The sequence below is a fragment of the Arvicola amphibius genome, chromosome 14 (genome assembly GCF_903992535.2).
Source record: "Arvicola amphibius chromosome 14, mArvAmp1.2, whole genome shotgun sequence".
NCBI classification, from domain to species: Eukaryota; Metazoa; Chordata; class Mammalia; order Rodentia; family Cricetidae; genus Arvicola; species Arvicola amphibius.
The window spans coordinates 14,413,068-14,440,993 of NC_052060.1; the positions used below are offsets into that span (position 1 = coordinate 14,413,068).

A 27,926-nucleotide genomic window follows, 5' to 3' on the forward strand; every position below is an offset into this window, starting at 1 on the left:
CTTCGGATCCTCCTGCCTCTCCTTCCTGAGTGCATGTGTATTCCCTCATGCCCAGCTCTAAATAGTGTCTTAGAATTTCAGTAGGAGCTTTCTTTATCTCTCTTGCTCGCTGTTTGCTACTGCGCAGGTCAGTCCCAGGTAGCCTTTCAAATAATGAGTCCACATAGCTAGCAAAGGTGTGTGTGTGTGTGTGTGTGAGAGAGAGTGATGTGTAACTTTGTGTGTGTGATAAATGTGTGTGTGAGAGAGAGTGATGTGTAACTTTGTGTGTGTGTGTGAGAGAGAGAGAGAGAGAGAGAGTGAGTGCTGAGGACTTGATGAACATTCCAGGACATTCACCAAATACAGAAAGCTCTACTGATGCTATACACCTCTTTTCAGAAGCCCAGCAGACTGATGTAAGTGGGGTCAAAAATAGATGCAGGGTCACATTGTGTAAGAAAGCCCTACTTGATGAGCCAGCATGTTGTCTGGTGGGGGTTGAAATTTGATTTGTGGCCACTACAGCTACCTTTTCTCAAATCCCGAGATAAAGACTGGAGGCTTCACCTGTTTGTCACTGTCGTGGCCCAAGGCTATAAATAGGTCTGAAGCTCATCTCTCCTTTTAGCAGGGAAGGGTCAGATTACAGGGGGCAAAACAAAATAATAAAATGAGTGTCTCAGTATTTCAAAGTGCCCGTCAGCCACCCCCACAGTCCCTCTCTCCTTCTTCTGCTGTGCTCGCCTAGAATCAAGGATCCCATCCACAATGCCTCTGTTCAAACTTACAGGTAGGTGTGCAGAAAGTATGCGGAGAACTCGGGGATTTCTTCCCCTTGTGCAACCATTCCTTTAACTGCCGTGTCAGCTTCTTTATTTAGGGTCCATAATGCTCTAGATGTACACGTTACGGAGAGGCAAAGCATTTTCCGGTTTGCTTTCTTTCTGGTTGTGGGAGGAGGGTTGTTTTCTCAAACTATGCCTTTGAGTCCCTTAGAAAGCAGAGCCATCGACTCGATTACTCTGAGCAAAAGCTATGCTTTCACAGACCCTAGAAGGGTTGTCTAGAGTGTTCGAAAGATCCTGAGCACGGCAGAAACCTTAACCCAGAGTGTTCCAGTGCGCTACAATCCACACACACTCAGAAGGATTTCTTTAAAAAGAAATCAGTTGTATGTATGTTTCACTATGAAAGGGATGCGAAGTAAAGAGAATAATTACATCAAAAGTCAAAGTAATAAACACTCACTTAGGAAAAATAGAAAACAGTAGCTTTCAAAGTCACATAGTCTTGTCAATGGTTCCAGGACCCACTCAACATTTTGGGATTCAGCCTCTCAAATAGCCTGTCCTATGTAAAAGTAAAGATGCCTTTAAGAAAGCAGGCACATTTGTGTTATGCCAGTAAGTGTAGATAGTCTTTGGACAGGAGAGTGCTTTAGCCTACTCTTAAAATGTGACTTATTATGTATTCATTCCAAACACTTTCTAAAAGCTTTGGAAATTGCTGTATGATATTTCAGCTTTCTTAATCTGGGTTTATTTTTTTTTTACCATATTTTATATGCATAAATATCTTCCTGACCTTATACATCTAAAACCTTCTCCGTGTGTAAAGAATATCTCCAGGAACCTGGGCTTGAGAAATGGTGGTTCAGTGGGTGCTACCAGCCGGCTTACCAATGAGCTGGTTCGTTTACCTACTTCCAGCACTGATGGAGCGCTCCTAGTCCTCTTCATCAGGTTCCTTTATTTTGTTTTCTTTTAAATTTCCACCTTACCAAAAAAAAAAAATACCTTTAGGGGCTAGGAATGTGGGTTAGTAGTGGAGTGTGATCTTTTTTTTTTTTTTTTTTTTTTTTTTTTTTTTTTTTTGTTTTTTCGAGACAGAGTTTCTCTGTGGCTTTGGAGCCTGTCCTGGAACTAGCTCTTGTAGACCAGGCTGGTCTCGAACTCACAGAGATCCGCCTGCCTCTGCCTCCCGAGTGCTGGGATTAAAGGCGTGCGCCACCACCGCCTGGCATGGAGTGTGATCTTGACATAGCATGCACAAGGCCCCAGGTTCAAACCCCAGCCCCACCGTCCCCCCCCAAAGAAGGACTTTTTAAAAGAGTATTAATGTGTGCTTAAAGCCCTATGTCAGTAAAGAAGGGGATGAAAGTATATAGCGACCTTATGTATCCCATGATACCCTTGGGCAGCACGCAGCAAGAGACCAGAAGATGAACTAGAAGAGCACTTTGTCCCACCCCTTTCTGCAACAGCCTACACGCTGTTTCCCAAAGCCTGGGCTCACTGTCACACCGAGTGCTCAGAGATGTTCATATGTTACATCTTGTTTTGCTTTACTCTACACAGGTCAAGGAAAACGTGAGTATCTTGGACTATTTTTCCTGCCGTTTGCAAGTATCCATAAAAGAAATGACAGTGTTTCTTTAACTCACAATGGGGCTTATTTCTCAGCAGTGTTTGTAGATGGAACCACCAAAGGCCAGTAGCGCCATAATAGCTGTAGTTAGCGAACAACCTTCATGGATTTCCAAAACACAAAACCCACTATTTTCCCCCCAAAGGAAATGAGCCTGATATGATGGTGAACACCTGTAACCTCAGCACTCAGGAGGCTGAGGATGGAAAGTTCAAGACCACCCTGGCCTACAGAGGGAGACCTTGTCTTAAAATACAACAAGACACAAACAAAGAATACCCCCCAAGTTGCTTGTTTTCTACCTCAAAATAAAGCATACAGAGGAGTCAACAGAGTCCACTAAACCTTGCCTTAGATGATCCTCAACTCTAGTGCAACAACAACAAAAAAATTGTTGTGAATTTTTTGGCCAGATAAAACCTGATTTTAGATAAAACTAGCTTTTGTTATGTGTCCCACCCTGTCTCAGATTCTGCTGTTCTTTTGCTGATGGATGTAGTTCTGCCTCCAAGTTCCTCTGTAAGATGAGACGGGGAGGCAGGAAACCTGCAAGCTGGCCTCCCCACACATGAATAAACTCTGCTGGAAAATAAGCCTGGGTTTCTGGATCTGTCGGGTGTAGAAGCAAGCATGGTGATCTTTTTGTCGAGTCGTGTACTTCCTGCATTAGTAATCCCAAATGTTAGGGAGAGCACCCTGCAGATTTTAAACATGTCATGTCTGATCTTCAGAGCAGCATTCTGGGGTTGACTTGTTATTAACTTGGTATCTCCCTTTATGATGATGAACCATGAGGCTCCTGGGAACTATGTGGCTTGCCCAAAGCTACCCATATGTCATGGACCCTTTCTCACTTTAATCTAGTGCCTTCCTTTGCCATTTTACCTGTCTTCTTCCTATTTGTGCTATATAGATGTCCTGTTCCCAGGATACCGCCCCTCAGATCTCACACATGCTCAGAAGGAGTCAGCGATTATCTGTAGAAACCTGAGGAGATTGCTTCTCCTTCCTGATTTGGGTTGTCATCACATTTTATCTACTTACTTTTAAAATATTAGTTCCATTTTTTTCCTCCCCATATAGTCACCACCATGCCCCGAAGTAGTTGGAAAGGCAGCGCTCTCGAATAGAGATCAAATTTCAGCTGTGCTTGCTTGGAGTCTGCAGAACCAAATATCAACCATATCATTTTTTTGGTCATCATGTACTTGAGATTATAATGTTTACTTTCAACTGTCGTAGTGCTTTAGAGAGATACAACCTTAGTAAAGCTATACTCTAATATATATATATATATATATATATATATATATATATATATATATATATATATATGAGACAAATGGATACAAACAGTCCCAGATAACAAACACTGTTCTAGAAGAGCGTCACCAGATGGGATTTGGTTTCTGGCATCAATTCCACACTGTCCTTCCTGAGCTTGACAAGCCATGATGGCGTCCTCACCCTCATCCTCATCATCGTAACCGACTGGTCTATTTCCATTTGCCGTTCTGGTGCATGAAGCCTTTCTAACCTCTGCCTGCCACTTGGCTTTGAGAGCCTGTGATGCTCTGGGAGGAGCGGCACTGTTTGTAGGGATGGGCTGGTGGTGGGCTGGGGCAGCGTTCTCCATCACCATCCATCTACTCGCTGTTCCATTGTCTCGCCGGACTGCTGTGCTTGCCAGAGGACCACTAATAGCATCCAAACATTCTCGGTTTCTGGACGTGTTTGTGTTTACCAAGGCAATCAGGCACTCGAGGTTCAAGCCACACGGTCTGCCCTGTTAACTCCGCCTTCGCCAGCCAGGATTTGAAACTAGCTTACCTGACAGTTATGAGTCACTCACCATCGTTGCTAATGCATGCTTCACCTCATGCAGTCATAACTTCATATCATCCTCCGTGGCCCAAAGCTAGCCGTGTGCTTGCCCGCCGCTGCCAAATGACCTCATTCAGTTTAACCTGCTGCTTTGTTTTCCGGGAGGGGTTTCCACACACATATCCCACTGGTTATGCCACAGCAGCCTTGCAAGTGAGGCTGGGTTGGTACTGGTGCCCCCACTTAACACAAGGAAACAAACAGGGGGGAGGTGTGTGAAGGAGTTGATAAGCACAGGGCAGAAGTTATACCATGAAATCAGATTGAAAATAATCACCTCTTGGAAGCCTGCAGAGACGCTGGCAACAGAGGGTCGCTCTCTCTGTGCAGTTTGTGCTGCCATCTCCACAGCAGGTTTCTGCGCCAGGACTGCTCCAGTGACTAGCTACTTGCCCTCTTGTCACTGCTCCCCAGAAGCCCCAGAGGCTCTTACAGGTGTGCGGGTGCTAAGGAGGTGTGAGCTGGGCACGTGGAGAAGACAGTGGGACTCAGCAAAAACAGAGCCTGACGGCCATCCCTGCCCCAAATGATGAAACTGGGTAGAGGTCATCCTTGCTTCTTCACTTCAAGAATGGGAAAACTTTAGCCAGGCAGTGATGGCGCACGCCTCTAATCCCAGCACTTGGGAGGCAGAGGCAGGTGGTTCTCCATAAGTTCGAGGCCAGCCTGGTCTACAGAGTGAGTGCCAGGACAGGATCCAAAGGTACACGGAGAAACATTGTCTCAAAAAACAAAAAATAGGAAAACTTATGCTGAGTTCAATTCCTGGAACCTACCCACATGGAGGAAGGAGAAAACTGACACCCAAAGCTCGTTTTCTCTCTCTCTCTCTCTCTCTCTCTCTCTCTCTCTCTCTCTCTCTCTCTCTCTCTCTCACACACACACACACACACACACAAACACACACAGATACGGGGGCGAGGCAGAGAATAGAATGGGGAAACTTAGTGTGTAACAGTGGGTTGGCTTTCCAAGTCACCCGTTGTCAAAGGTCCTGCCCACAGAATGGACCCCACCACATAGGCCTAAGTTTGACAGTTCCTTTCTCCACATGCCACATATCACAGTTGTCAGTCTTGAATAATAGAGGTGGTCGTATGAGAGAAACTTCCCTCTGAAGGGCCCTAGAGGCCACATTCCTATATCTGCTGATTTCTCAGCCATAAGCTCCAGGGGATCGGCAGTCTTTAGAATGACCAGGAAGACCCAGACAATCCAATGGGAAGGACTGTGTTGTGTGATGGCTTTGAAATCAAACTTAGCTCTGCCAGGAACAAGTAATCTCATATTAAGAGTTTGTCTCATAAGAGGCTAGCTGCATCTTTAGGGCCCCCCAGGAATGTGCTCCATACACAGAGATCCACTAAAGTGGGAGCAGGCCTGCTGGAGCAGGCTGGAGATCAGCACAGCCACGAGGCCCACACAATTTATCCTAATCCTTGTGCCTGATATCCAGCAACTCCTGGATGGTTTTTTGATAAGAATGTCAACTAATACGTGAAAAAAAAAACCTCTTGTAGAAATTGATGATGCAATGCGTAGCTTTGCTGAAAAAGTCTTTGCCTCTGAAGTCAAAGATGAGGGAGGCCGGCATGAGATCTCCCCCTTCGACGTCGATGAGATCTGCCCGATTTCCCTCCGTGAGATGCAAGCCCACATCTTCCACATGGAGAACCTGACCCTATCCACGGATGGCAGGAGGTAAGAGCTTAAGGCGGTGGTGCCGCAGCTGGGGAGAAACGGCAGGTCCTGAACGCAGGTTCTGAACACAGGTCGGTCTGAACGCAGGTCACAGAAAGGAAGGCCTCTGCTAGGCTTCCAAGTCCTTCCTCCTCCTTATTGCCTAGGTTAGGGTGAGATACCAACGACACAAGAAGAAAGCAGTGGGGTCCCCCACCCTCATCTACATCTCCTCAAGCTAAATAAAGCCTTTCTGTACCCCAGGCAGAGGGCAGAAGCCTCCCAAGTGGGCTGACAGCTGCGGCAAAGCCTCTCGACATAGACATAGCTAGCGAGTGAACCGGAAGGCAAATGCCTTCATCTTCAGACATGACCCCTAGTCACCAGCAGTGCTCTCTGGTGTGACCCCCTCTCCAGCCAGCCTGAGGGCACCGTGTCCTTGGAGGGACACGTCACCCCTGCCCATGCTACACCTGTCATGCATGCTACCCTTCCCCCAGGAGTTACCAGAGAGCTTTCATGAAAAAGAATTCTTTCCCCTTCTTTCTAGCACTCCCGAGAGCTCTTACCACACAGTCCTCGAACCTTTCAGCCCTCCCCATCCTGCTGGACTCATCCTTCTGTCTTTCCCTCGGTTCTTTACCTTTAAGGGAGGAACAGCAAATTGTCTCATTTTGGGTCCGCTAAAGGATCTCACCAGAGGCTTGTGTCTCTTCAAAGTAGAAACTAAAAAAAAAATTTTTTTTGCCTATATAAGAAAACAGTATCAGTCTGACATGGTGGTCCATGCCTTTAAGCCTAGCACTAGGGAGGCAGAGGCAAGCAGATCTCTGAGTTCAAAGTCAGCCTGGTCTACAGACAAAGTTGCAGGACAGCCAGGGCTACACAGAGAAACCCTGTCTCAACCCCCCCCCACACACACACACACAAAAGAAAGAAAGGAAGGAAGGAAGGAAGGAAGGAAGAAAGAAAGAAAGAAAGAAAGAAAGAAAGAAAGAAAGAAAGAAAGAAAGAAAGAAAGAAAGAGAACAGTATTAATAAAGTTTCTAATACTGCCAGCCTGGTCTACAAGAGCTAGTTCCAGGACAGGCTCTAAAAAAAAAAAAAAAAAAAAAAAAAAAAAAAAAAAAAAAAAAAAAAGTTTCTAATACTGTGCAAACCATTCTGTATACATTAAATCTCATGGAAATCCTGGAAGGCAACTAGCTGTTTGACAAAATACCCAGGACAGACGAATGTCAAGTGGAAGGGACTCACAGTGTTCATGCTGCGGTCAGTTGTCCCTGTTGCTTAAGCCTGTGGTTGGGGGACGGGAATTCATGACGGAGCAAGAGCACGCATCTGCTAGGTGATCTCACCCCTCTCCACTCAGTGTGCCCCTCCCCAACAGTGTCACAGACCCGTGAGCACGCGGTCAGCACACGGGGGAGGGACTTAAGACTTGAGCCAGAGCAAAATTGTGCTAAACTGTGGTTCTAAGCTATGGTACTGAACCACCAGGGAGATGGAAGCTCAGAATTTAAGGGACTTGAGTAAAATGACACAGGACACAGCGGCCATCACCTGTGTTCGCTGTAATAGCTGGGTTGCCTGTTCCATTCCTGCCGGACCGTTTGGAAAGAACGGTGTCCTGGTGAAGACCTTCTTGTGAATTTCCTCAGGTCCCGGTTCTAAAAGAAGCCGTCATATTTGCTTGGCGCTTTCTTCTCCCATTATGGTGATATCTTGTCTGACACACAATTCATATTCAATTTTGACTTTTTTTTTTTGGCCTCAAAATAAACTGGCATAGTGGAAACCCATCTATTACAATGAAAGTCCCCAAAAAGACCTCGCTAATTCCTTTCGTTTGTTCCTTGCAAACCCAGAAAAAGGCGCTTTCAGGGACGGAAAACGGTTAATTTGTCCATTCCACAAAGCGAAACATCTTCTACCAAACTGTCCCACATCGAAGAGTTTATTTCTTCATCCCCGACCTACGAGAGTGTGCCTGACTTCCAGAGGGTGCAGATCACTGGTGACTACGCCTCTGGGGTGAGTCGTGCTTGAGATGCTGAGTTCTGCAGAGCTGTGTTCCATCCTCCTTCCTGTTAGGTTAGGTGCGGCGTACCTCCTTTGTCACCTTCCCCTGCAGTCAGCACCACTGCTGAATGTCATTGCCATGCTTCTGTGCCGCTCTCTACAGCGCTGTAGGTGACCCAGGCTACAGTGGACGGACTGGGCAAAAGGACCAAAGAGAGCAGCGATGTGCAGCAGTTTGTTCTTGCAGACTGAGTCATTAAGTAGGACAGAGACGAGGGGATGAGGGACAAGGGCATCGCAAGATAGCTGAGGAGGTAAAGAAAGGTACTTGCCACCAGGGCTGAAAACCAGAGTTCAAACCTCAGGCCCCATGTGGTGGAAGGAGACACCCGACTCCCACAATGGTCCTCTGACTTCCACATGCACACCGTGGCGCATGCCCAAAACAAACAAATGAAGGGAAATCTAATGGAGGGGGTGCTGAAGGAATGGCTCTGCAGCTGAGAGCTCTTGTTGCTCTGACAGAGGATCTGGGTTCAGTTTCCAGCACCCCCATGGTGGCTCATACCTGTCTGCTCAACCTTCCTTTCACCTCCATGGACACGATTGTGGCACACACACATATGCATGCAAAACATTGATGCATAATAAAAATGTTAAAAAGAAAGGGAAATTCTAGCGAGCCCATTGTCTTTAGGCCAGACAAAGTCTCTGGGTTCGTTCCAGTTGCCTACTCAGCAGATGGTGCTTGGAATGGATTCTGGTATGTCACAGGCTACTGAACTCCAGTTACCAACACTCGGCTCTGCTGGTCGATTAATAAATCTCTGCCACACAGACTTGCAGTATCAGCATCCCATCGGTGAAGCTGCTATCCGGTCCTCAGTCTCTGCTCCAAATATAAATACTGGGCCCCCTTCTCATGTAACTGACCCAGGCAGGCTAAGGCCTAAGATGCTCACAAGGCTCAGCATGCTGAAATGCAAGCCATTCTTGTTTATCTCCTTCAGTATGGTAACCAGGGTATTGGGTAAATGGCAGGGACAGGTGCAGACATTAAAGAACCGACGTGAAATGTTTAATTAAATGGTACATACATGAGAATCACAATTCGGAAAACTCCAGACTTCCAAGGGCTTAAAAATCAGGAGACAAAGTCAGTGTTTCTGCACTTGGTAGACATGAGAACAGACAGAAGGGAGAAGAGGCAAGGAAGGAAGGCAAGAGAGACCCCGTATCGGAAACCTGGGCCACCGGTCTTGTTGCTTCACTTAGTGGCTGGATATAGCTGAGCTGCTGAGCAGTGTTCCATGGGACTGTGCTCGGTAGCCAACCGGGGCATCCTTGAAATGCAAACAGAGATGGGGAAGGTTGTCTCAGGGCTAAAGTCTCCAGCCTTTAGGATCAGATGAGCAATTGACTCAATTTAATTGCCCCTTATTGAGGTCAATTGCTAAGGCTTTGAATGCCGAAGTGCTGAGAGTTGGGGTCCTGAGGGTGAATGAGAGCCTTTGCCTGTGAGGAGCAGATAGGGCGCTGGTCTGTCACAGTGCTAGATGGCCGTCGAACAAGGGTCACTGGAAGCTGACCCCAGACTGAGTACTTACTTCAGGCTCTCTGGCTAAAGTTAGCATCTACACCCCCCCTTTCGTTTTCGTTTTCAACTGAACTCATAAGATTTTATTTTATTTTATTTTTAAAATAATCTTTTATTTTACATACCAATCCCAGTTCTCTCTCCCTCCTCTTCTATTCCCTTCTACCTTTCCCTACCCCACTTTTCATCCACTCCTCAGAGAGGGTGAGACCTCCCTGGGGAGTCAACAAAATCTGTCACTTGAAGCAGGACAAGGTCCTCCTCCCTGTATCGAGGCTGAGTAAGGTATCCCTCCAAAGGGAATGGGCTCCAAAGAGCCAGTTCATGCATCAGGGATAAATACTAGCTCCATGGCCAATGACCCCACAAACTGCTCAAGCCACACAACTGTCACCCACATTCAGAGACCCCAGCTAAGAATCTAAGTAACAAGCTGGGCGGTAGTGGTGCACGCCTTTAATTCCAGCACTTGGGAGTCAGGGGCAGGTAGATCTCTGTGAGTTCGAGGCCAGTCTGGTCTACAGAGTGAGTGGCAGGACATGCTCCAAAGCTACATGGAGAAACCCGGACTCAAAACAAACAAACAAACAAGAATCTAAGCAATAGTGGAGAGGGTGCCTTAGCTGCCTTTCCCCTGTATGCAGATTGATGACTACCTTAATTGTCATCATAGAACCTTCATCCAGCAACTGATGAAAGCAGATGCAGAGATCCACAGCTAAGCACTGGGCTGAGCTCCTGGAGTCCAGTCGTAGAGAGGGAAGAGCGATAATATGAGCAAAGGGGTCAAGACCATGATGGGGATACCCACAGAAACAGCTGACCCGAGCTAGTAGGAGCTCACCAATTCTGCATCTATCTTTCGAAGCAGACTAAAGGACGTGGGCTGTCTGGCTGTGACTTCTTCCACCCTGCTGAATGCCAGGGTTCATTGGTTGATCTGGCTGACTGGGTGGGTGCCTCCTTCTTCACCAGCTCCATATGTGTGTGTTGCACACATTCCCTAAGGTGTACACTCAGTGTAAGAGGACCGGCCACAGAGGAGCGCCCCTCTTCCGTCAAGGGTATACAGCAGCTGCACTCGCCCGTAGGACTCCAAATGAGCTCTCAAATAGACTTACCGCTCAGGATCAGTAACTCAGCCTTTGGGGTCATGCTTGTGCCATCTCCAAAGAGAAGGTCTTTGGGGTCTGGTAATACAGTAAACTGCAGGTGAGGCAGGGAATTTCCAGCTACTCAAGCCAAGTTTTATTCTATTAGCTCTCTTTCTAGACAGACAGAATTTTCTAAGACCATCGAAAAGAAGCTGGACATAAGGCTACATGCCTGTAATCCTAGGACTCGGAAAGATGAGACAGAAATTTGAGGCCAGCCTGGGCTACATAGAGAGACACCGTCTCAAAACATTTTTTTTAAAAAAAGATAGCCTTGTTGGCTAAGCAGTGGTGGCACATGCCTTTAATCCCAGCACTCAGGAGGCAGAGACAGGTGGACTTTTGTGAGTTCAAGGCCAGCCTGGTCTACAGATCAGGTTTCAAGACAGGTTCCAAAGCTACAAACACTCCCCCCCCCCCCAAAAAGATAGGCATGTTGTCTCAGACTTATCATCACCCCAGCATTTGGGTGGTAAAGGTGGGGGATAAGGAGAGTGGGGCTATCCTTAGCTACATAGTAAGTCAGAGGCCTGCCTGGCTACACAAGACCTTATCACTAAGGCAGGAAGATAAGGAGTTGGAGGTCAAGCCTCAGCTATCAAGTGAGACCCTGACTCAACAACTGCTGACCCTCATCAATATAGTTTGACAGTTTGAGATACCACACTCAGAAGTTTACATTAGATTTTTTTTATTTTGTTTTATTTATTTACTTATTTATTTATTGGGGTTTTTTTTTGAGACAGGGTTTCTCTGTAACTTTGTAGCCTGTCCTGGAACTAGCTCTTGTAGACCAGGCTGGTCTCAAACTCACAGAGATCTGCCTGCCTCTGCCTCCCAAGTGCTGGGATTAAAGGTGTGCGCCACCACCACCTGGCTTTTTATTTTGAGACAAGACCTTGATATATAGTTCTGACTGTCCTGGAATGCCTATGTAGATCAGGCTGGCCTTGAAATTACAGTGACCCTCTAGCCTCAGTCTCTTAAATGCTGGAACTATAGGCTTGTGCCATCATTCCCAATTTCAGAGGTTTGCACTTTGAACATGCAAATATCATGTGAAAGGAAGAATACACATGCAACATTAGAATGGGTTCTTCTTAACGACGAAATCACAGGGTCTTGGGTATGGCTCAGTAAGACCACTTACAGCGAAAGAAGGAAGAACTGAGTTCAAATCCCCAGCACCCATGTAAAAAGCTGGACATGGCCTCACTTGCCTGTGACCCCAGTGCTGGGGGGAGCAGAGACAGTCTCTGGGTCCCACTGGCTACCAGACTAGCTCTAGGTTCAGTGAGAGACCCTCTCTCAAGGGAAGAAGTCAGAGAGTGATGGGGGAGGATACCCTATGTCCTCCTTGGACATGCACACCTGCAACATATGTACACACACACACACACACACACACACACTCACACACACTCAACTGTAAAATCAGGACAGTTTCAGAATAGATGCAATTAGAAATCATTATGTTACGTCAGATAAACCAGACTCAGAAAGACAGATATATCACATGCAAAAACTGATTTAAAGTTGTGTGTATGACAAAGCCAGAAATTGGAAAAGGGACCATGAAATGGGGGAAGAGATCTTAAGAAAGGGGGGGAAATAGAGGACATGCAATAGGAAAGCGGGGGGAGAGGGGACTTGCTGGATGATAAAGGGGAGCGACTGCAGGAAGAAAGAGCATGGGAGGGGCAGCAGGCAAAGAAATGGACAAGAATGAAGCGTATTGACACATAGGAAGACGCCATGATGAACCCACTGCTTTGTGTGGTAAGTTAAAAACAGACAAAAAAAAAGTGATAAAAAGCAATCAGTTGCCGGGCGGCGGTGGCGCACGCCTTTAATCCCAGCACTCGGGAGGCAGAGGCGGATCTCTGAGTTCGAGGCCAGCCTGGTCTACAAGAGCTAGTTCCAGGACAGGCTCTAGAAACTACAGGGAAACCCTGTCTCGAAAAAACCAAAAAAAAAAAAAAAAAAAAAAAAAAAGCAATCAGTTCTTTTAATTACTTTTTAAAAAAATTTCTTTTGATAACCACCACTATGTAGTAAAAAACAAAACAGGGAGTCTGCAGACTCTGTGATAGGGTAATTAGTTGGTCTTGGACTTGAGTCCTGGAACCAAAAACCTCCAAAAACAAATGCAAAACTCAGAAGAAAGATTCCTATCACAGGTAAGGTATGGTAGAGAGAATCCTGGGGTCCCAGTCCAGAAAGAAAGCAGCCAGGCAGGCAGGAGAGGTTCAGTGCCCAGGAAAGCTGGAACTACGAGAGATCAGCCTGACCACCTCCAGCTTCTCCCAGGCGTAGCGCTGACACTTTCTTGGCAGGTAACAGTTGAAGACTTCGAGGTGGTTTGCAAAGGTCTCTATCGGGCATTGTGTATACGGGAGAAATACATGCAGAAGTCATTCCAGAGGTTCCCCAAGACTCCCTCCAAGTACCTGAGGAACATCGACGGTGAAGCCTTGGTAGCAAATGAGAGCTTCTATCCAGGTAACTTGTTCTCTCATGAACGTAAGCATTTGGCTTACCTACTAAATGTGAGTTTCAACAAATGTTCTTAGATTATCAGTGACCCAGCTTTAAGATATCATCGCTGCCATTGGCCCCGACCTGTGATTCATATGTCAATCACTGATTCTGTCCTTACAATACCTCTCCACCTGCTCTCTCTAGCGGGTTCCAAATCCACTTAGGCCCGCGTATCTCCTTGTTTCAATTCTTATAAAAGTGTCCTGATTACTGGGCTACGGTTCATTCTCACCATCCCTTGCTTCGCCTTCACATCTATCCTGGTTATTAAAACACAGATCCAAGCATGTTATTTTCCTGATTAAAAAAACTTTCACTTCCCCATTTCCCTACAGAGCCAGTCAGGATCACCTGCCTCCACCAAAGGGCATCTCGGCTCTTCAGGCTCCTCTGCTCACTTAACCAAGTTTTCCTTAGTCTTTGTTATGAATTGGGAGTATTTGTTTGTGACAGGACCTCAGGTTAACCCAGGTTGGCCTCAAACCGTGCTCCACAGGGAGGATGTCCTTGACTCTAGTCCTCCTGTCCTCCCCTCTCAAGTTCAGGCTCACGGGCTTGCACAGCGCCCTCAGCTTTAGTTGGAGGCCTGTCCAGCTCTCTGGGTAGCACAGCGCTTCCCTGAGTTGCTAGGCTGCTCTGCATCCCTGGCTGGCCTTTCTCCTCGCTTACTCATTCTGAATCCACGTCTGGAGGCAGCCGAAGCTTTCAGGGTGCCGCCCACGTTCCATCATTTCTTACCTGCCTCTGCCTCTGTAATAGGAGTCTACAGGGCTGGTGAGATGACCCAGAGGCTAAAGGAGGCCTTCTGCTGAGCCTAAAGGCCTGAGTGTGAGCCCCAGACCCACCGGGTGGGAAGAGAAGACCGACTCTCGCGAGTTGTCTTCCCACATGCTATGGCACACGTGCACATATATTCATACATACAAATCAATGTAAAAGTAAATAAAAAATTAAAAAGAATAGAACGTCCCGACTTTCCTAAAGAGATCTGTTTTATATAATTACAAAATTTAATAATCAGATTTCACCCATTTTGAGTATTTCTGTTGTATAATTATATCACAATTGGTTTAATTAACTCCTATTTTTAGGCATTTAGATTTATAATTTGTTGTTTTACTTTGGGCTTATGTAGCCCAGATTGGCCTCAAACTTGTTATATAGCCAAGGATGACCTTAAACCGATCAATTTGCCTTTACTTCCCAAATGCTAGGGTTACAGAAGTGTAATGCCAACCCCAGACAGATGTTGACCTGCACATGTGTGCTGTGGCTGTGCATACTTGTTATGTATGTGCATACTTATCTACAGAACAAGTTGGAAACCAGCTTGGGCTGTGAGACCCAGTCTCAAAAATCCAACCCCACCCCATCTCCTAAACTAACTAAACACATAGATGAACAAATAGAAATAAGAAGTGGTGGCACACGCCTTTGATCCCAGCACTCGGGACGCAGAGGCAGGCGGATCTCTGTGAGTTCGAGGCCAGCCTGGTCTACATAACAAGTGCCAGGCCAACCAAGGCAATGTAATAAAGCCTTGCTTCAAAAATAAATTTAAAAATGTATTTTTAAGTAGTATATTAATTACATTACATAAATACTACCTCTAAATAACTTGAAAAACATTCTTATACTAGGTAAAATATTATCATAGTTATTTTATACTTCCCATTGAGTCCTTTGGAAAAATTGGTGTGAAAATAAGCTTTATATAAAGAACATGTTAGGCTGGGCATGGTGGCACATACCTTAAGTCCCAGCACTCAGGAGGCAGAGTCAAGAGGAAAAGTTGTATAATTATAACTGATGAAGTAAGTAAGAAATGGCTAGCGAGATATTGCAGTATTTCTTATTTGGATTATGTTTACATGGTCACTCATCCCATATGCTGATATATTGCCCTGTGTTTCATTGAAAAAGTCTTTACCCCTCCTCCGAAGAAGGGAGAAGACCCCTTTCGTACAGAGGACCTTCCTTCAAACCTGGGCTATCACCTCAAGATGAAGGAGGGTGTGATTTACGTCTACCCTGATGAAGCAGCAGCCAGCAGAGAGGAGCCTAAGCCCTACCCTTACCCAAATCTGGATGACTTCCTGGACGACATGAATTTTTTGCTTGCTCTGATTGCACAAGGGCCTGTGTAAGTGTTACTTGAGATCTAACCGTCAGCAATCGGTGTTATTGGTGGATGAAAAATGCCATCACCGTGTTAAAATATTGCGCTAAACTCCTTTATTCCTTGTAATAGCCATATGCGATGCATCGGTCTATCATCTATCTCCTATCTGTATTATCTATCTATCTATTATCTATCTATATATTCTCTATCCTATCTATCTATCTATCTATCTATCTATCTATCTATCTATCTATCTATCATCTGTCTGTCTGTCTGTCTATCTATCTATCTATCTATCTGTCTGTCTGTCTGTCTGTCTATCATCTATCTATCTATCTATCTATCTATCTATCTATCATCTATCTATCTACCTATCTATCTATCTATCTATCATCTATCCTAGCTATTATCTGTTTATTTATTTGAAGTGTTTCAAATGGCCCAGGCTAATATCAAACTTGCTCTGTAGTCGTGACTGACCTTGAACTTCTATCCTTCTGCCTTCACCTCCCAAGTGCGGGATTACAGGCTCGCACCACCATGCTCAATTTATGCAGTGCTGGGGAGGGAACACAGGACTTCTTACAGACAGGCAGCTCAAGCTATCAACTGAGCTACAGCCCTACTGATAAACTCTTTTTTCCCCTTTAGATTTTATGATTTTTATTACTATCATTATTATTTTGCTTTGTTTTTTGAGACAGAGTTTTTCTGTGTGGTTCTGGCTGTCCTGGAACTCATTCTTTCGACAAGGCTGGCCTATAATTCACAGGGATTCACCCACCTCTGCCTCCCGAGTGCTGGGATTAAAGGCGTGCACCACCACTGCCCAACTTATTTTATTATTATTTTTCTTTTTTTTAAAAAAAGATTTATTTATTATATATACAACATTCTACCTCCATGTACGCCCGCACACCAGAAGAGGGTGCCAGATATCATTACAGATGGTTGTGAGCCGCCACCATGTGGTTGCTGGGAATTGAACTCAGGACCTCTGGAAGAGCAGCCTGTGCTCTTAACCACTGAGCCACATCTCCAGCCCCTATTATTTTTAATTGCATGTACATGTAAGTGTCTGTGTGTGGGTATGTGCACATGAGTGCAGGCTCCATGGTGACCAGAGGCATCAGATCCCCTGGCCTGATGGTGACAGGTGGAGCTGAGATGGAGCTGTGAGATACCAGAGGTGGTTCTGGGAACCAAACTCCGGTCTTTCTAACTAACCACTGAGCCATCCCCCCATCCCCACCCTCCCCTGACATACTTCAATTACTGTTTAATAAGCTGAAGCATCTGAAAGTGGAGGAAGGCGAGTAAGTACCTCTGTGTCACACAGTGCTGAATCAGGACGGCGCCCAGGTCTACTGCCTCCACAGCTGGGGACCTCACCTTTGACCAGCACGGTCCCCATAGATTTTTAAATGCTTTCCCATGTCCTTCTTCAGTATTGTGTCCAATTTTGCTGAAAAGCTGGGTAACTGTAGAGGAACAAACATATTTCTTCCTACAACTGTTTCCTCCTGGGGACTTTGAAATTGTTATCAGTTTCCTTGCCTGTCCGGAAAGACTGACGAATCCCGTGTGTTGACTTTCCACAGTAAGACTTACACCCACCGGCGTCTGAAGTTCCTCTCCTCCAAGTTCCAGGTCCATCAGATGCTGAACGAGATGGATGAGCTGAAGGAACTGAAGAACAACCCCCACCGGGACTTTTATAACTGCAGGAAGGTGAGTGCACCCGCACCCAGGGTGCCCTTAACGACAAGAAGCTGTTTGCCAATGAACCCACCGCTGCTGCAGGTTGCGTGGACTTTAGTGAAGGCAGGTAGAGCATATCTAGAAGATTCCAAGTGCCCTTCTAATGTTTGCCCAAGAGGGGAAAAAGGCACTTTATTTAAAGTCGTGTGTGAGTGCGTACTTGGGCAAGGGAGGGGGGAGGGATGGGCGCCATGAGTGCAGGTACTCTTAGGGTCCAGACAGTATTGGAGCCCCTGGAACTGGAGTTATAAGCAGCTGTGAGCTACAATGTGCTGGGAACTGAACTCAGGTCCTCTGCAAGAGGAATACGCCCTCTTAACTGCTGAGCCATTCCTCTGGCCTTACCTATTGAATTTTGAGACATGATCGCTGTGCAGCCCTGGCTGGCCTGGAACTCATTATGTATACCAGGCTGCCTTCCAACCCACAGCGGTCCTCCTGCTTGTGCCTCCTGAGTGCTGGGATTACAGCATGCACCATGTCTGGCTAATATTCGTTTTATAAATTGGGCGTGATAAGCTAAGTGTGGTGGCCCATTGATGGAGGACTCTCATTGGTTAATAAAGAAACTGCTTTGGCTTTTTGATAGGGCAGGATTTAGATAGGTGGAGTAGACAGAACAGAATGCTGGGAAGAAGAAGGGAAGTTAGTCACTGGCCATGCCTCTTCTCTCTGAGACAGAAGCCATGGAGCCAGCCGCCAGGTCAGACATGCTGAATCTTTCCCGGTAAGCCACCACCACGTGGTACTACACAGATTATTAGAAATGGGTTAATCAAGATGTGAGAATTAGCCAAAAAGAGGCTAGAACTAACGGGCCAGGCAGTGTTTCAAAGAATACAATTTGTGTGTTGTTATTTTGGGGCATAAGCTAGCCAGGCGGCCGGGAGCCGGGCGGGAATGCAGCCTGCCGCTCCCACCACTACAGCCCATCTTTAATCTCAGTACTGGGGAGGCAGAGACAGTGGATTTCTGTGAGTTCAAAGCCAGCCTGATTTACAGAATGAACGTCTGTCTATAGATAGATAGATAGATAGATAGATAGATAGATAGATAGATAGATAGATAGACGGACTACATGTCTGAAATCCCAGTCCTTGGGAGGTGAAAGCAGGAGGATCAGGAGTTTGGAGTCATCTTCAGCCTCATTTTAACTCAGGGCCAGTCTGGGGCTGCATGAAATTGCCTCAAACAGTCAAATAATATTGTAGTTATAAATTTTGTTTTTACCGTATCATCAATGTACCAAGACAGTTTTCAGGAGTCAGCTCTCTGTGGACATCAAGCTTGGTGGCAAATGCTTTTACCTGCTGAGTCATCTTCCTGACCTAATTTTGTTTGGTTTTGCTTTTTGAAGCAGGGTCTCATGTGGCTCAGTTTGGCTCAAACTGGATTTATAGTTGAAGACAACTTTAAACTCCTGATTTCCTGCCTTTTCCTCCCCAGGGCTGGGATGTGGCAGGGATTACTGGCATGTGCCAGTGTAGCCAACAAGCTTCCTAACGTCTTCCTTAACTTCTTTGGGTACAAAAGCTATGATAGTTACATTGCTTCTAATTGTATTTGTGGCGTAGAGAATGAGCTATAAGAATTTTGCTTCAATATGTCGGAAGCGCATTGGGTGTGCTGATGCTCGGGAGGGGCAAGCATCATCCCTGCACCCAGCTAAACGGCTCACAGTCTTGCACAGGTGCAGAGAGGATGCAATTAGGTCTTTACCACTGGGCCACCTCCATCCGCTGTCAGTTCACACCACCGTCTGTTCCTTCCTCCCTCCTCGGCGGAATCTGCAGGCACGGTGGCCACTGACAGGGGAGGAAAGAAGGCTGATTGCTGGTTTTTCTTCCTCTGAATGTGTACATAGGTAGATACTCACATCCATGCAGCCGCCTGCATGAACCAGAAGCATCTGCTGCGCTTTATTAAGAAATCTTACCACATCGATGCCGACAGAGTGGTCTACAGCACTAAAGAGAAGAATCTGACCCTGAAGGAACTTTTTGCTAAATTGAATATGCATCCCTACGACCTGACGGTTGACTCTCTGGATGTTCATGCTGTAGGTTGGGAAAATGCTTAGTTTCCTCACACAGAACCCCAGATGTCCCAGTCCCTCCCTCCCTTAGCACAGCCCTCTTAACTACCTTGGCTACTGTGATGACCGAAAGCACCTCTGATGAGTTCTGAGGTCCACCCACTATCGCTCAAACTGAGCTTCCTTCTTGGAGCCCATCCTCTTCCCTTGAGATCCACCCCATTTCACTTGGTCATCCCCAGAATTGTGTGCCCAGGAAACTCGTAATCAAAACTTCAGCTCTTGTTTCCTGATTCAGGGACGCCAGACATTCCAACGTTTTGATAAATTCAATGACAAATACAACCCCGTGGGTGCGAGTGAGCTTCGGGACCTCTACCTAAAAACAGACAACTACATTAAAGGGGAATATTTTGCCACTATCATCAAGGTGAGTAAAAAATACTTAGTATGGGTTCATGAATGGGGAGGAGAGGAGGGAAGACAGAAAAGAAGGAAGGAAGGAAAGCAGAGGGGGAGGGGAGGAAGGTGTCTGGGGAAATGCCTGTGTTTCTAGGGTAGAGAGGTTAAGATGTGATTTAGGGGCTAAGGACCTGGTCTTCGAGGTTTGGATAGGTCTAAGAGTATCCCTTGTGGTGCTGTGTTTTAAGAAGCAAGAGTAGCAGGGCTGGAGAGATGGCTCAGAGGTTAAGAGCACTGACTGCTCTTCAGAGGTCCTGAGTTCAATTCCCGGCAACTACATGTTGGCTCACAATCATCTGTAATGAGATCTGGTGCCCTCTTCAGGCCTGCAGGCAAACATGTATGCAGAACATTATATACATAATAAATAAAATCTTTAAAAAAAAAAAAAAGAACAAGAGAAGCATGTGGGGTCAGGGGTTATGCCCTGCGGCGTGGAGGTATATACAGCTGTACTTGTCTTGCAGGCCCCATGACTATCTCTCTCTCATCGTCCTTGGCCTGATCTTTCCCCGTGGGTCTCTGTCACATCTTATCAGTTTTGTCCTCGCTCAGTCCCTTCTACTCCCTAGATCTTGGATATTTCTCATCTCACTCCCTTCACAGTTCCACCGCTCTTTTTTTTTTTTTTTCCGAGACAGGGTTTCTCTGAAGCTTTTTTTTTTTTTTTTTTTTTTTTTAGAGCCTGTCCTGGAACTAGCTCTTATAGACCAGGCTGGCCTCGAACTCACAGAGATCCGCCTGCCTCTGCCTCCCGAGTGCTGGGATTAAAGGCGTGCGCCACCACCGCCCGGCTTCCACCACTCTTTTGAGGATAGATTTCCTCTCCCTACATCCCACGGGTCTAGACCTCTGGGAGGACTTGTGGGAATTCCTGGCCTTGAACCTTTCTCTTGCCTTTACAGGAAGTGGGTGCAGACCTGGTGGAGGCCAAGTACCAGCATGCGGAGCCCCGCTTGTCCATCTATGGTCGCAGTCCTGATGAGTGGAGCAAACTCTCCTCTTGGTTTGTCTGCAACCGCATCTATTGCCCCAACATGACATGGATGATCCAAGTCCCCAGGATCTAGTATGTATTTGGGCCGCCCTAAGGAGGGCGGGCTCTCAAGTCTGTCCTCTCACCTGCCTCTCCTCTCAACCTGAACCAGAATTTAATTTAAATAAATGTCAGCTTTGCTGAAGGGGCTACACTGGGAACTAGCTCCAAAATCTCTCTCTCTCTCTCTCTCTCTCTCTCTCTCTCTCTCTCTCTCTCTCTTTCTCTCTCTCTCTCTCATGAGGTCTTGCTATGTAGCCCAGGCTGACATAAAATTTGAAATCCTCCTGCTTCTGCCATTTGAATGCAGGAATGCAGGATTTATATAGGTATGTACCACTACACCCAATTTAGTTTGATATTTATTTATTTATTTATTTATTTATTTTGGTTTTTCGAGACAGGGTTTCCCTGTAGTTTCTAGAGCCTGTCCTGGAACTAGCTCTTGTAGACCAGGCTGGCCTCGAACTCAGAGATCCGCCTGCCTCTGCCTCCCGAGTGCTGGGATTAAAGGCGTGCGCCACCACCGCCCAGCCTAGTTTGATTTTTAAACTAAAAGTAAGGACCTAGTATGTATTTTCCCCAGGGGCAAATGCTTAGTTCTTAGTCTAAGAGCTAAGCTAGAGTAAAAACCATGCACATAGTATCAGTCTCGTTTGCTAAAGTAAGAACTGTGTACATCACACATTGGTCATGTCTGTCAGAATAAGAACTGTGTACATCACTCATTGGTCATGTCTGTTAGAGTAAGAACCATGTACATCACAAATTGGTCATGTGTGTTAGAGTAAGAACCATGTACATCACACATCAATCATGTTTGCTAAAGTAAGAACCATGTACATCACACATTGGTCATGTCTGTTAGAGTAAGAACCGTGTACATCACAAATTGGTCTTCTCTGTGTCCAGTTTATTCTTCAACAAGTTTGTCTGTACTGTCATATAATTTTATTTTATTTTTGGAGTCAGACACACTACTGTTGTGCCACAGGCTAGCTTTATTTTATTTTTGATACAGAATCTCCCTACATATCCTGGATGGCCTGGAACTTGCTATGTAGACCAGGATGGCTTCCAACTTCTAAAGATCTACTGCCTCTGCCTCCTATGTGCTAGGTGTGCGCCAACACCCCTGGTTCTTTATTTTCAGTTTTGAGAATGGGTCTCACTATATAACCCAGGCTAGGCTTGAACTCCTCCTAATCCACCTGCTTCTGTCTCCTGCATGCGGGGATTACAGAATTGTGCCACCATGTCAGAATCCAATTATAGCTATCTTGTATCCGAAACTTTGCTGCCACTTATGGCTGATTGTTTCTGTAGCCAGAGTGTTTGTCAGCAGTGGTACCAAGGACGTCTCCTCCCTCCCATGGTATGTGCAGTCACTCCCTGCCTGCAGGAATGGTTTCTCTCCTGTGCACAGCATCATTGATCTTTTGTCTAACTTACCTGCTCTCTGCCAACCTGCTTATGTGCCCTCTGGCAATGCCAGGTTTCGTTCACTGGGGCTGGAGAAATGGCTTAGCTGGTAAAGTGTTTGCTCTGCAACTATGAAGCTTAGATTATGAGTTCAGATCTCTGAAAATACCTAAAAATGGAACTAATGTACTGAGTTGTTATGAGGATTAATGTAACTAATATTTTTGGCCATTTAGAAAAGTTTCTGGTGCTGGATGGTAGTGTCATAAGCCTTTAATTCCAGCAGAGGCAGGCAAATCTCTGAGTTCGAGGCCAGCCATGTCTACAGAGTGAGCTCCAAGATGGCCAGGGCTACACAGAAAATTCCTGGGTTTTTGTTGTTGTTGTTGTTGTTGTTTGTTTTTGTTTTTTAAAAAAAAGCAAGAAAAAAGTTTCTGGCACATATAAAGTGGTATAATTTATTGTTACTACTGATGAAGTGTGTGTGTGAGAGAGAGAGAGAGAGAGAGAGAGAGAGAGAGAGAGAGAGAGAAAGAGAGACAGAGCGAGAGAGAGAGAGAGAGAGAGAGAAAGACAGACAGACAGACAGACTCTCCCAGAGTGTTGAAATTATCAAATTCTAGGCATGCGCCACCACTTTTGCCTGGTTTGTGGGGTGCAGGGGATTGAACCCAAGGCTTTGTGCACTTCAGGCAAGCACTTTACCAACTGAGCCGCATACCCCTCCCCAGACAGGAACTCTTGATAGCCGTTTCCTGTTTGCTGTCTTGTGACACACGTGTGTTTGATCGCTGAGCTCCCTGTGGCACAATTATTATATTTCTCATAGCTGGACTTGGTTGTAAAAGTTGAATTTCCTTGCCACAAGGAGTTTATAGAAGAGCTAGGGTATGTGGTCCAGTGCCCAGTCCAACCTAAACTCCTCTTCATGTGTGTGCAAGGAGACTGTCTGGGAGTGGGTGCAGGATGAACACACCAGGCCCTTTTCTGACACGTGACGGTTGGTTCTCTGGCTCCCACACAAGTGGGAGCTATGCTTCCTCTCTTCCTAAGTTCCCTTTCCTTTCTCCCTTAGCGACGTGTTCCGATCCAAGAATTTCCTGCCACACTTTGGAAAGATGCTGGAGAATATCTTCCTTCCAGTGTTTGAAGCCACCATCAACCCCCAAGCTCACCCGGACCTCAGTGTCTTTCTCAAACACGTAAGTATGGCCCTTTGGGCCCTTACTCCTCTCATGAGCCCGTTGTCCTTGCTGGCCATTGCCAACTCTCCCTACTTATCTTTATATCAACCTCCCCTTTGGAGCTGTCTGAGGAGCTCTGCCCTTGGACTGAACCCATGGCTCACTTTCCTGACAGATCACTGGCTTTGACAGCGTGGATGATGAGTCCAAACACAGTGGCCACATGTTTTCCTCCAAGAGTCCCAAGCCCGAGGAGTGGACAATGGAGAACAACCCATCTTACACTTACTATGCCTACTACATGTATGCAAACATCACAGTGCTCAACAGCCTGAGAAAGTAAGTAGAGGAGGAGTGGGGGCCTTTTGATACATCTGCGCGTGAGTGTATTTATGTGTATTAGCGCTGGAGAGCACCTGCCAGGGGACGGGTCAGAGGGCAGCTTTCAGATGTTGGTTCCCTTCTGCCAGGTTACTGAGGCAGGCCTCTCACTTCTGCCATACTACATTCTAGACCTGAGTGTCTGGTGGTTCTCAGCTAGGGGTCCTGGGGTCACAGATGCGTACCACTGCCTCTTGCTTTTTTTTTTTTAATTCCTTTTAAGGATTTATCTATTTTTACTTTATGTGTACAAGTGTTTTGCCTGCATGTATGTCTGTGTACCATGTTGTGCCTGGTACCCAGGGAGGCGCACAATGACACTGAAGTCCCTATAGGTGTACTCATTCTCCATTGCCTCCTTGTCCCACCATGGCCTCTGCTGCCTCTTTTTTGAAAAACGATTGTATTTAGTAAGAATTATGATGAAGATTTGCAGTTTATGTTTTGATGGGTCTGTTTGGTGGTTGTTCCTTTCCCAAGTGTTAACTCTGCCAATGGATTTTCCTGTAAATCTCTCCGCCCAGAACCTGGGGTTCCCACAGCCCATCTCTCTGCCCTGAACCTGGGGTTCCCTAGCCCATCTCTCTGCCCAGAACCTGGGGTTCCCACAGTCCATCTCTCTACCCAGAACCAGGGGTTACCTATCCCATCTCTCTGCCCAGAACCTGGGGTTCCCATGGCCTTTTCGTTTTCACAGGGAACGAGGCATGAACACATTTCTGTTCCGCCCTCACTGTGGGGAGGCGGGAGCGCTCACTCACCTCATGACGGCTTTTATGATAGCAGACAATATTTCTCACGGCCTGAATTTAAAAAAGGTAAGTTCGAAGCTTTTTAAATTTAATTTAGGGGCTGGAGAGATGGCTCAGTGGTTAAGAGCATTGCCTGCTCTTCCAAAGGTCCTGAGTTCAATTCCCAGCAACCACATGGTGGCTCACAACCATCTGTAATGGGGTCTGGCGCCCTCTTCTGGCCTGCAGGCAGACACACAGATGGAATACTGTATACATAATAAATAAATATTAAAAAAAAAAATTTAATTTAATTTTGAGACAGGGTCTTATGTAGCCCAGGCTGGACTTGAATTTGCTATGTAGCTAAAGATGACTTTGAATTCCTAATCCCCTTGCCTCTGCTTCTGATTGCTGGGCTTTGGGATTACAGGTGAATACCACCACATCTGGCTTAGAGTCTTTTCTTCCCCACCCCCTTTGGTTTCTTTGAGACAGGGTTTCTCAACCTGTGTAGCCCTGACTGTCCTGGAACTCACTCTGTAGACCAGGATGGCCTCAAACCCACAGAGATCCTCCTGCCTCTGCCTCCTGAATGCTGGAATTATAGGCATGTGCCACCATGCCAGGCCGGAGTATATTCTTAATAGTAATAATAATTCTATATTAGAGTCCATAACAAATAAATCATTACGGTCCATTTTCAGTATGATCTGTATTTTGAGCTCATCAGTGAATCAAGGATGAGCAGGAGGCACTCCGCCTCTGTCTTCCCTAGCTAGTAGCTAGCGTCTGTTAGCCTGAATGCTTTGTACTTTCTCTTTAGGGTTGAAAAGTCCAAGGTATCAGGAGAGGGGGGACAGGGCAGTTCTCAAGCCCCAGGAGGATGGGGAACATGGGGTGAGGACTATGCTTGCCTCGTGGGAAAGACTGTAACTCCTTGGAGAACCAGCCCACCGCACAAAGGGAGCAGGACATTTTCAAATCATGAGAGGGACTACGGAAACCACAGCCATTGCTGTCTCTTCTCTAGGTTGTTATCCAACTTTGCAAAGTTGAAAAGGAACAGCTTCAATTTCGCTACTCTGAGTCTTTAGTACCCTTATTATGAAATGAGGGTCACTGAGCGTGAATCATTTGGGTGGGTTACTCAGGTAGCTCATTCTAGGAGAGCGGCCACGGGTTTCTCTCAAGGTTACCTTGCTAGTTGCCCTTGGAGATGAATGAACACACATCTCCCGACTTCCATCTTAGAACTCTGGCGGGTAAAATCAGAGGTTGGCTTGGCTTCCCTGCAGCTACTTTTTGCCAGGTTTCTTGTTGAAGCTTGCTTTAAAATGTCTCTTGTGATAGTCATAACTTTCATGTAGCCAAAAAAAAGTTGGTTTCGGGGAGACTTTTTTGAACTGTAATTGTCTAGATCAGACCATCTAACTTTGATAACTTAATATTCAAGTTTAAAGAACTGATTTTGTCTCCAAAAGCTACAGAAGAAACCCTGTCTCGAAAAAAAAAAAAAAAAAACAAAAAAAAAAACAAAACAAAAAAAAAACAAAACTGATTTTGTCCAATGCTTCTGGAAGCCATACCAGAACATTTAATTTTCAGTATTTACATTGAAAAACTACCATCAGCCTGGTTAAGAGCAGTGGCTGCTCTTCCAGAGGACCTGGGTTCAAGTCCCGGCACCCACATGGCAGCTCACAACTGTCTGTAACTTCGGTTCCAGGGGATCTGACACCTTCATACAGATACATGTGCAGGCAAAACACCAATGCACATTAAGAAGAAAGAAAGGAAAGAAAGAAAAAAAGAAAGAAAGAAGGAAGGAAGGAAAGAAAGAAGGAAGGAAAAGGCAAACTATAACCACTCTGTAGAATTTAAGACACCTTTGTGGAAAGCTAAAGCTTGATGTGTTGATGGGATGGGGGCTTTTAAGATTTCTAGGGTCTATCCCTTTTCACCATCCTCATGGTCGCTTTTCCTTTCTTTCCAGAGTCCTGTGTTACAGTACTTGTTTTTCTTAGCCCAGATTCCCATCGCCATGTCACCATTAAGTAACAACAGCCTGTTTCTCGAATATGCAAAAAATCCTTTCTTGGATTTCCTCCAGAAAGGCCTGATGATCTCGCTGTCAACCGACGACCCGATGCAATTCCATTTCACCAAGGTACAGGCCGAAGCGTGAGCAATGCAAGTGTGTTTTGCGGCGCCATCACTCCCTACCCAGGAACTGAAAGCCCAATCAAGGCACTTCTTCCTTCTCTTTACGTAGGATGTGTACTGTTTCTTTACTAAGGCACCCCTCTCCTTATTTACATAAACACCTACAGGAGCCCCTGATGGAAGAATATGCCATTGCTGCGCAAGTCTTCAAGCTGAGCACCTGTGACATGTGTGAGGTGGCCAGGAACAGTGTCCTGCAGTGTGGGATTTCTCACGAGGTAGATCGGATTGTAGCTGACTGCCCTTCTGAGCATGGGGGGTCTAGCGATCTAAACATTGAAAAATTAGAGGCATGCCGGGCGGTGGTGGTGCACGGCTTTAATCCCAGCACTCAGGAGGCAGAGGCAGGTGGAGCTCTGTGAGTTCAAGGCCAGCCTGGTCTACAGAGTGAGTTCCAGGACAGGCTCCAAAACAACTGAGAAACCCTGTCTCAAAAAAAAATAATAATACATGAATACACGAGGAGAAGCTGATGCACAAGCCAGTTGCTATGACAGGGACTAGAAAAGACTATCCTGGGCTGGGGATATAGCTCAGGGAGTGGCAGAGCCTGGAAGGCTCTGATTTGAGTCCCCGCGCCTCCCCCACTGAGTTCAGTCCTCTGGCTATGTCTCTCAGGAAATAATACATTTGATTTCTCAGGGAACATGCACACAGAGGCACCAAATGAATAGCTCGCTGTTTTTCCTTGGGTTTATGAGTAACATGAAGATTACGGTGGGGGATGTGATCACCATCTATCCCAGTGGGGAAAGGAGACATTGAACTTTCTCCTCCCGTTGTCTTACAGGAAAAAGCAAAGTTTCTGGGCAACAATTACCTGGAGGAAGGCCCCGTTGGAAATGACATCCGGAGGACAAACGTCGCTCAGATTCGCATGGCCTATCGCTATGAAACTTGGTGTTATGAACTCAACTTAATTGCTGAGGGTCTTAAGCCAACGGAATAAATAAATAAACTGGATAACGCTGTGAGTGGGGTTTTCACTGAGAGTCTGGACCCTGTAGTACCAGTCATTGCGACCCTACTCTTAAAATAAGGCAAGCGTTGTATTGAGTGTTTCACTGATATTTCGTCTACTCAGTTCCTTTCATGCCTTTCTACAGTAGATATAATTTCTATTTTGGTGATTATGAGCAAATGTAAATTAGCTAGATAAAGTCCTCAAGATAGCCTTTGTGAGGGACAGCGGTGGGGATGTAAGGTTGTGTGACTCCAGAGCCTGCAGGACTTTCAGGCAGGAGAGTTATCAGAGGTAGCCAAGGACACAAGCCAGTGA

The 27,926-nt window shown here is 46.0% G+C and overlaps 1 protein-coding gene across 2 annotated transcripts; it reads left to right on the forward strand.

Moving 5' to 3' along the window:
* Positions 1 to 735: 735 nt before the first annotated feature.
* On the forward strand, positions 736 to 27,596 carry Ampd1 (adenosine monophosphate deaminase 1). 2 transcript variants are annotated; one of them, XM_038311450.2, is made up of 16 exons: positions 736 to 772; positions 2,340 to 2,351; positions 5,814 to 5,994; positions 7,842 to 8,007; positions 13,083 to 13,248; positions 15,211 to 15,430; positions 17,011 to 17,140; positions 19,035 to 19,229; positions 19,504 to 19,635; positions 20,573 to 20,736; positions 23,201 to 23,327; positions 23,485 to 23,648; positions 24,388 to 24,508; positions 26,418 to 26,591; positions 26,755 to 26,865; positions 27,438 to 27,596. In XM_038311450.2, the coding sequence occupies exons 1-16, from the start codon at positions 751 to 753 to the stop codon at positions 27,594 to 27,596; spliced, it is 2,244 nt and encodes a 747-aa protein (XP_038167378.2). In that variant the 5' UTR covers positions 736 to 750. The 2 variants fall into 2 exon arrangements, with proteins under 2 accessions (XP_038167378.2, XP_041910096.1); XM_042054162.1 differs by lacking the exon at positions 2,340 to 2,351 and having other exon boundaries at positions 751 to 772.
* The last annotated feature ends 330 nt before the right edge of the window (positions 27,597 to 27,926 follow it).

Coding starts and splice junctions, on each gene's coding strand:
- Ampd1 (XM_038311450.2), top strand. CDS start 751: ATGCCTCTGTTCAAACTTACAG. Junction 19,230..19,503: donor ACTCTCTGGATGTTCATGCT/GTAGGTTGGGAA, acceptor TTCCTGATTCAG/GGACGCCAGACATTCCAACG. Junction 26,866..27,437: donor AGTGTGGGATTTCTCACGAG/GTAGATCGGATT, acceptor GTTGTCTTACAG/GAAAAAGCAAAGTTTCTGGG.